At 41.4% G+C, this 9,404-nt stretch overlaps 1 protein-coding gene across 3 annotated transcripts in view; it reads left to right on the top strand.

The window, feature by feature from the left end:
• The window catches only part of phf2 (PHD finger protein 2), a 31,936-nt gene continuing 22,532 nt past the window's right edge, over positions 1 to 9,404 (top strand). The window contains exon 1 of one of the 3 annotated variants that reach the window (XM_035151743.2): positions 1 to 496. In XM_035151743.2, the coding sequence (XP_035007634.1) occupies positions 399 to 496 (98 nt within the window). In that variant the 5' untranslated portion in view covers positions 1 to 398. The remainder of the gene's footprint in view (positions 497 to 9,404) is intronic. The other 2 variants (XM_035151741.2, XM_035151744.2) reach the window with 2 other exon arrangements.

Genomic DNA, 9,404 nt, shown 5'->3' with positions numbered 1-9,404 from the left:
CTCTGCCGATTAACCTGCTCCCTGACGTAACTTTCACGTTGCTTATTTATTTATTTTCTCATTTCGCAGCGACATCGACGCTTCGCTCCGGCTGCTGACATGACGGTGGCGCGCGGGCACCAGGGGGCACGCACACTGTAATAACAACAATAATAGTGATAATAATAATGATGCGTTTCGGGAAAGCTTCGCCACGACGGGGCTCCATCGTTCCCAGCGCTCCGCACGATCGCGAACACGGCCGCGGCGTGGTGGAGATGTGCGTGTAGCCGCATGTGTCCGGCGGGACTGCCCCTGGCTTTTTTTTCTGGGGAAGATCATACTGGATCATATTGTTTGCAGGACGCGGTTCCTCCCGCAGCCCCCCAAGTCTATCCCGACGTAGCTGTGAATTGAACATGGCGACTGTACCAGTGTATTGCGTCTGCAGATTGCCCTACGACGTGACCCAGTTTATGATCGAGTGCGACGCCTGCAAGGACTGGTTCCACGGCAGGTAAGGGCCCACTTTGTCCGCCGTGCCGTGTTGTGTGTTTCTGGCGCTTTGCATTTGTGGAAAACAAACAAAAATGGCGAGCTGCTCGGTGCATTTGACAGCTTTGTGGCTCCGAGGCGCCCGTCTGCATCTGAGGACAGGCCGCTCGGAGAAGAAGAAGGCGGAGTTTGGTGTAGCCGAGCAGGGTTGTGACATTTTATCGCAAATAACACAAAGTAAATGAATGTTATACGATAAATACGGGGGTTAATGGAGATATTTCGGTGCGGGCTGGGTGTATTGATCACGCTTGATGTGTTTTCAACCTCCCCGCTTCGCCCCGGACTGAACCGCCGTACCGAGCGGAGGCAGCGGGGGAAGCCTCGGCTCCACTCGCCGTGTGTTCGCCTCCGTCTCCCCGGCTTCTCTCAGGCGGACACTACGCCTGTTATTACACATTAATGCTGCCATATTGAAACCTCTCCCCGGGCTTTCGCCGGCTCCACAGACGGAGCGCGGCTGGAAATCACGACCGGAGAGAGGGCAGCTCAGCCCCGCTCAGCCTTCCTGGCAGCAGGCGGCAGCAGCGATGGCTGACAATAGCCCGTGCTGGATGTCTTCTCTCGGCTGTAGCGGGGAAATGGACTCGATGTGTGACACCCAGCGAGCTGGTTCATGCGTGTGGGGGCTTCTGTGTGGTTTCAGTGGGATTAGACGTGTCGTACAGCGGCGGATCATCGCTGTCCTCGCCGCGGAACATACGCTGCACAAATCCCTGTGCTCATCATGTCTCCTTTCCCTCCTGCCGCTGCTCGCCTTGTTACACAACCCCGTCCCCGCTCCCGTCCTTTCTCTCGGCTCGCTTCAGGCCGTTCGGCCGCTCTCCGGGAGTCTGCGAGGGGAGCGGGTCGTTTGTTAACCGTGTTTCTTTGGGCGAACGAGCCTTTAGAGCCATGGACAGTATTTACGCGCCTGAACGTTAACCCTTTACTGCTCCCCTGGCTGCCTCTGCCAGCATGGAGCTCTGCAACCCGTCTGCAACACACCATGTCGTGGACTTAAACACTGGACATCAGCCTCTGACCTCCAGACTACCACCCACACGACCACTGAGTCATGTTTAGGATAGTAAAGCATCATGTTTAAATACTCTTCACATGTTTGCCTAACAACCAGATCAGTGGCCGGACCATATCAGAAATACAGTTACAATGCTTCCTAAATGTCTTTTGTTGAAAAGGAGAATCTGTATCTTGCAAACATAATGTGTAATAACCAGTGTCCGTACCAGTTTATGACTAAACCCTGCCACATATCTCAAAACCATGATTTCCACTAATTACTGGACCAAGTGTTAAGATACGTGTGACTTCAATCCATCGAATCGTATTTGTTAGCCTATATACACACATCTGCGACATCCTCTGCCCTTGACCCTCAATAAGAGTGAGGAAAACTAACCCCAAAAAACTTTTAACAGGGAAAAAACAACATGTAGAGACCTCCGAGAGTCACATGTGAGGGATCCCTCTCCCAGGGTGGACGGAAGTGCAGTAGATGTCGCATGTAACAGAGCACATCAACAAAATATTATTTACAACCTTCACGGAGAAGCGTATCAAAGTATTTATACAAAAGTAATGACAATAGTAACGATAGTGGTATTGCCAGTAGTAGTAGTATATGTGAGTAGTCGTATTGTACATCTAAGCAATCTAGTTGTAATAATAATCCACCACGATCACGATCCCCCATGTGGCCGCAGTGTCAGATTCAGTCCAATATGGAGCGGATGAATTACAATATTATAACAGCTGTGCAATTTCAGAGTGAAACGTCCAAATTACAGTTTAATGTGCCGACATTACATGGTGTGGATCTGTGGTAACTCATCGCCAAGGTACATTTATGTGATGCGTAGAATTTGTCCTGTGTGTCACCACCATAATTGTATGATAGGTGCTGTCACCGGGTGATGTGGCCGAGTGGCAGCAGGCACAAAATGAAACGCAGTGAACCAGGAAACACAGGGGATCTCTCAGCTGAGCCATCCTCACACATCTAAATAGTGTGTTTCTGATGAGGACCAGATTCAGTGTTTACCTTGTAGGTGGCAAGGGGGAGCAGTTTATTGTGTGCCGTTATCTGACATGTACACGTTTGGGTGGCGAAAAGGAAGTAATTACCTGTAATTACATTGTCAAACTAAAACTACAGTAGTACATGTGGTGTGGGAATATGATTACACTAGTTGTAAGAAGATGTAGTAACGACAGGAAGAGCACACGCATGTAGCAGTAACAATGTAGTAGACATGTTGATTTCATTCGAAGAAAAGCTATATGTTTATTTGCAGTCACATAGTCAGATGAGAAGACTGGGGTCAGTTTCTCTGCATCAGTACAGAGTTGTGTTCAGCTCAGCTTCACAAACAACCCACAGCAGGAAGCACAGAGGAGCCCACCTCCAGTCAAACTGAAAAACGACATTTTTCTGCTGTTTTTACATTCGTCTTTGTCCACGTTTGAGTCACATCTGGGTTCAGAGGAGGTTCCTCTAAGATGCCGCATGCATTTATTGTGCCCAGCTGTTGTTGATCAGGAAATAGTTCCAACGCCAACTGCTCCAAAAACCACAGTGTCTGGTTTTTACTGTACATTTCTGTTTCCCATGTTAAATGAGCGAGGCCCAATGTTCTCATGAGGGCGTTATGGAATGGTTGGAATTCTAAAACTGCATTTTTAAAAACATCATAGCATTAAATGAATGTGTTTATTGTGAAAAGGGTCACTCATGAGGACAAACCCAGAGGGTTATTCTCTCACTCTGCAGCCTCACTCAGCTTCTTATGCTCTTTTTTTACTTAGGTTACTGCAGAGTTCAGTCTCATGGCTCCCATCGATCTTTTTTTACAAAAGCAGTTAGCAGCTGTTTTTAGCAAACATGCTCTGATGTACCCACTCTGTGCAGTTTGCATCAAACATATTGTATCTTATAAGAACTGGCTCTTATTATATTCAAACAGACAAAACCAAGCCTAAAGAATATTTAGTATCAGACCTACCATTAGAGTCAAACTGATAAATTGAGCAACTGATTTTATCTGCCAGTGTTTGCTCAGATATATCAATATTGGCAAATATGTCAGCTGCTAAGAAACTAAAATAGCTGCGCAGAAATGCACGAAAATCATGTTTAGAAAATCGACAGCTTTTTTCGAACTATAATTTTTGCCTTACTTATTGGCATAGATTTGTCAGTATTCATTTTCGGGAGAGATCCATGTGTAAAAGTTTAATCTGTTAATATAAAATACCTTAAACAATTCCCAAAATAATTTTGTATACATATTTTTTAATGATTCCCAATTTAAAAATGAAAAGCATTAAAGGTGCGATGCATACTGTACATGCGCTGTATATGCCTCAGTCTCGCAATGCTAATGTTTTTTATATTTATAATGATGCCTTTTCATAATGATGTCATGGAATAGCAATATGACATCATTGTCCTATGATATGGTCATGACGTAATTGTCTGCCTTGTTTGTGCCTTTTCTGTGACCCGGTTCAGATAGTCGGTAATCGGATGGGGACTAATTTTCGGATCAGTTTGTTTGCATAGATATCTTGCACCATGTTTTTGTTGACTTTAACCTTTGACCTTTGACTGATCAGCTTCAAAACGTCATCATCTGTAGATATTCTCTCAAGTAATATTCCCACCAAGTTTGGTGAAAACCCATCTGTGCATTGTTTAGTAATTTTGTACACACACACACACACACAGCAAACTTACTTACAGTACCATGAAACACCACAGTGACAAGATATAGCTTTATATTCAATACACATTCAGTTACCATCAGTGGCATCAAGCTCTCAGCTCTGTTAATAACTAATGCAAATTTATATTCTTTACTCCTTAACGCATTTTGTAGGTAACGTCATTATATCATTTTACACTCTTCTTTCATAATATTATTATTACATGGCAGTTCAAATTCTGAACTGACTGGAGTGGCTCCTTTTTGCCAGTCACTGCAGCAAGCTCAGTTCCTGCACAATCTGTATATGAATGTTATTATTTACCATTATTGTGCAGACTTATACACATATTGAACCAGTGAACACTACTGCAGTGGAGAGGGTCAGTCACACCTTTGATGATGTCAGTACTTGTAACTTTATTAACTCTGCCAAGGAATTGATGTCAGTGTTTGTTGGCTTGTTTGGATTACTCAAAAACTACTGAACCAATTTCCATGGAATTGTGTGGAGGGGTGGTGCATGACCTTCTAGGGAAAACACATTCAATTTTGGAGTGGATCCAGATAAATGGGTGGATCCAGGATCTTTTTCACTTCTCTAACATGGCAGGATAGTGTGTTAGCCTTGGCTGAGGTATGCGCTCTCCGAGCACCCTTCTGGTATCACAATGTAACAATTATCCATTAGTTTTTAATGTGACTAAACACCTCCATGCAAGTACCTGATAATTACTTTACATAATTTCTGACTATATAGCAAATCCTTTCACCTCCACTATAACACACCTGACACGTCACAAACCACCTTCAAACCCAGCTGTCTTTAAATGGCTGTAGTTTTTTCCAAATAGATAATCAGTCATAAGAGTTAAAGAAGGTCTAACCCCCTAATATATAATTAATCTTATTTTAAAAAATGTACCTGTCCTACAGCAGTCTGCTCTCTGTTAGACAGCTTTCACTATCATAGGGAATAATTTGTGCTATCATTTGTGTAAATTGTGTTAGTAACGTAAATACACTCCTGGAATTCTTTAGCTACAGACCATAATCTAAGTCTAGTATCTCCTGCAGCTCCTTCACAACAAAAGCCTTCCAGTGGTTCACTTGGGAAAGGAACTTCCGGGGAGGCTGGGTGTGCGGAGGTTAGACATTGAGACGTCACCGCAGCTCTGCTAGCACAGAATAGAGGAGCTGATCCACAAACAGTGGCTGAATGCAGGACCAGTCATTCCCTATAACTTGTTCATAATCAAAAATGTATTCACATTATTTACACTATACAACAAAACTGAGTTCACCTTTGTAAAGTATCACTAAAATGTTAAATGACTGAAAATTGTACTTTCCTCCAATAATCATAGGCCTATTTTTATAAGTTGAAGTGCTTTTTTGATTTGATTTGTTGTATTTAATTAATTCTTTGTATAGTTAAAAAAACAGGTTCCTACCTTGACAATACAGGCCCTGAATCTAAAGTACAACCTCAATAGAGCAAACCTGAGCACACCTTTAATGTCTCTTGATGCATAACTGTATCAACAAGGTTATAAAACAACAGCTTCAGTTTTGGCCTGGGTTGTGTCTCATGCATCACGGCTCCACACTGTGAGGAACTGAGCTTGACCAAGTAAGAAACCAGACTGGGAGGCAGTTCATTAAGCTGGAGAGGATAGGAAAGCATCGGTAGATTACTGAACATGAGCTGAAGCACAGCCGTGGTAAGATGTACAGGAAGAGTCATACTATCAATAACAGAAGGCACAGTGGCTCGCCCTTGACAAATGACGCTATACACAATTCACTATTAAAGCAACCTTGGATAGAAAAACAGACGGATAAGTGCTTCTGATTTGGCAGAAGGATTATCTGTAGAAATTGTTGTTTCAGTGACTGATCAGGGAGTGAGAAGGACATCGCATGAAGTCAGACTCTATGGACGCCGTCCAAGAAAAAAGTCATTGCTAAAAATAAATGGCAGAAATTAGAAGACTAAATTTTGCCAAAGAAATGAAAAGAAACCTGATTAATATTGGCACCATATTCTTTGGTCAGAAGATATTAAAATAAATGTATTTGGATCAGATGGGGTCCAGCCTGTTTTTTTGTGGACCAGGCCAGGACCACCACAGTGACTGCAGGGCTGACATGTGAGATGACATTTACAGACTATGGACATAAGTTTGTTTCCAAATACTGAAAGAGAAAATGACTCCCAGTCTTAAGAAGTTTGGCAGGAGAGAATTTTCCAACAAGGCAATCATCCAAACATATAGCAAAAATCACACAACAGTTTGTAAAGAAGAAAAATAATGACCTGGATGAGTATACCCCTGGACTTGAATCCAATAGAAAACCCCTCCAATAAAGAGCAGCTGAAAATATGAATCTGAAGAATGACAGAACAACTCTCCACGGATGAGTGGTATCATCCATCAGTCCAGGAAGAACCAATATAAAGATGGACCTGAACATTTTTTTAAAAACATTAGAATTGAATCTCACCAATAACGGGTGTAGTAACTTCTTGTGATTGTTTTTTTTTTCATCATAGTTTGATTCGTCCAAATATTTATGTTATTCAAACCAATTGGCGTCATTCTTCTCCTGCTTTTTGTTCAATGGAATAGATATGTATTTACGCACCATGAGTGTGCTCAGTTTTGTTAAGTACTGTAACAGCACTCTGCTCAAGGAGACCTAAAGTGTGACTTTACGTACAATTTCTTCTGTCTTTCAAGGCTACTATGCAAAGTTTAACTCATTTTTTATGTTTTTAAATTGTACGTCCCTATTGCATACAAAAGTTGCCAGTTGTTTTACAACTCCACGCATTTAGAAAAAAATCCTCAAAAACATAAAAATTCGGAAATACTGCAATAACATGCTTTTGTATCCTATAAAGAAGGTTCTCAGTTCCTGTAATTAGTTCCTCATGCAATTTAAACAACTTGTGTCTGTGATATTCAGATTTAACTGATCAATAATAGAATATAATATAAAAAAGTGAAATTTATTATGTATAATATCAGTTATGTACCATTTACTGTAGTTCACATGAAATTCAAAGCCTAACAATTGTAAATCAGTTTAATTTCAGTTGTCCATGTTAGCTTTGATAGCCCAGGTATCACTATTGTAATACTAAGCCCCAGCCTTGTGTGCAGCGCAACTGGCTGTGCTATCATCCATAAATGTCTTTCTATCCACACAGTCAGTCAGACCTCATAGTTTCAGCTGCAGTGGTCCAGTTGCAGGTGGCTTGTTATGTCGATCTCTCTCTCTAGTTAGAACTTCTCTTTCACTCTAGTCTGTGTACCTGAGAGCAACTTAGTGCAAGTGCATGCGCACCCCCACCACCGGAATGAAAGAAATGTGTCAGCAGATGTAACATGCTCCACCTTAGCCATATTGGACATCACATGACCCAGTGACCGAAGAGCTGAGTATTGAGGATTTAACTAATAGTATTGATCCTAACCTTGTATTGAGTAATGGATGTTTGTTTTTTTATCATCAAAATCAAATGACATACCTGACATCCCTGATTGATTTCATGTTCAGACCATAGCTTGTTCCATGTCAGCTAGTGTTTGTATGTTAGTTTGCATTAGTTTGCATAGCAGTTGATCTGGTGTGACTCAAATAAAAGCTTCTTTCACTTATTTTTAATATATTGCTCGCTAATGAATGAACCAGCTAATTGCTAGCACTAATAGCTGACTCCCGAGATTATTCATTTGAAACAAAAACTCCTTCATGGCTTCATTCACTACGAAATGAAGTAAAACATAACTAAACGGATCTGCAACCAGGACACTTATCTTTTTAAGTATTTTATTTTATGTTAAGTGCTTTAAGTAAGCACTTAGCTAACACTAGCAATCAACCTCCAAAATGGCACTTAGAGAACCCCATGGTACTTCAAGGTGTAAGATACTTTGTGTAGAAGGTTATGTGACTGACAGAGGATACTGTGGCACTGGTGGGCTGAAGCTGTGCTGCCTTTAAATGGAGTGGACATATGAACACCCCCCCTCTGTATTCACCACCTCATGTCTTGGTATTTTCTGAAAGCTCAGAGTTTCCGAGTTGTTATGTGTTTGTTGACATTTTCAGAAATGCCAGAAGCTATAATATGGATGTTCTTTCTTCCTCAGGTGGTTAGTTTATGTGTTGAAATTTTTGTCGTATTGAGTTTTTCTTTGTAATTTTATAATACATCTGAAGAAAATGGTGATTTTCCTAAGGCCTCATCTTTTCCCTCTGTTATGCCTTTCCTGCATTATGCTACTCGCCTGCCAGGTACATTGTTATCCTGTGTGGCTTCTGGATGGCCACAGTAATTGTAATATTAGCGTCCATGTTGCCGTTGCCTAGCAGCGGTGTTGTCATGACTCCACGTACACATTTTCCCATGTCGTAACCATGACGTCATGAGTTCCATTTGAAGGCAACATTCGGTTGAACTGTGCTAACTGTGGGGTGTGGATTCAATTCATGAGCTAAACCCAGCAACAAAACAAGATTCTGTGATAGATGCGGCTGTGATACAGAAATGAAAAACTGCTAATGTAATGCTAATGTAACATAGCTTTCAAAAACTAATCTTAAATGTTTGCATGAGCACAAGAGCAACTTAAAGACTTCAGTGAGCCCTGGTTTTCATTTTGTAATACGTTTTACTTTTATAATTTTGTCATGAGGATTATATTTGAGCTATAGAAATCGAATGTCTGTCAATGTAAAACCTGAACAGGGGTTGTCCAACGTCTTTTAGCCTTGTTTTCCATTTGCTGTGAAAAGTAGCAAGTTATTACCAAATTAAATGTCAAGCGTATGTGTAGCTTTTCTAATAATGACGTTGTTTTGGTACAAGTAGCTAAGTTAGCTAGGCTGGCACAAACTAGCCAACCCTTGCCTTCAGCTGCCTACCAACCACATCTAAATCTGATGTGGTGTGGCTATCACTACACTGTCCAAATAATATCCAAAACATTTTTATCAGCTATGAGCATCCATTTTATTGTATTATAAATGCTTGTATTTTGTATACAGTGTACATGCGGGACACAGGATTATGTTAATGTATTTGATGACCTCACTAATCCAGAGATGCAGAATGCGGTTGTAGTTTTGAAGTGATATAATCCTCTCTAA

Source organism: Hippoglossus stenolepis, chromosome 3, assembly GCF_022539355.2.
Source record: "Hippoglossus stenolepis isolate QCI-W04-F060 chromosome 3, HSTE1.2, whole genome shotgun sequence".
Classification (NCBI taxonomy): domain Eukaryota; kingdom Metazoa; phylum Chordata; class Actinopteri; order Pleuronectiformes; family Pleuronectidae; genus Hippoglossus; species Hippoglossus stenolepis.
Note: the sequence above shows the minus strand (reverse complement) of the source record. Positions and strands in the feature narration are given on the sequence as shown.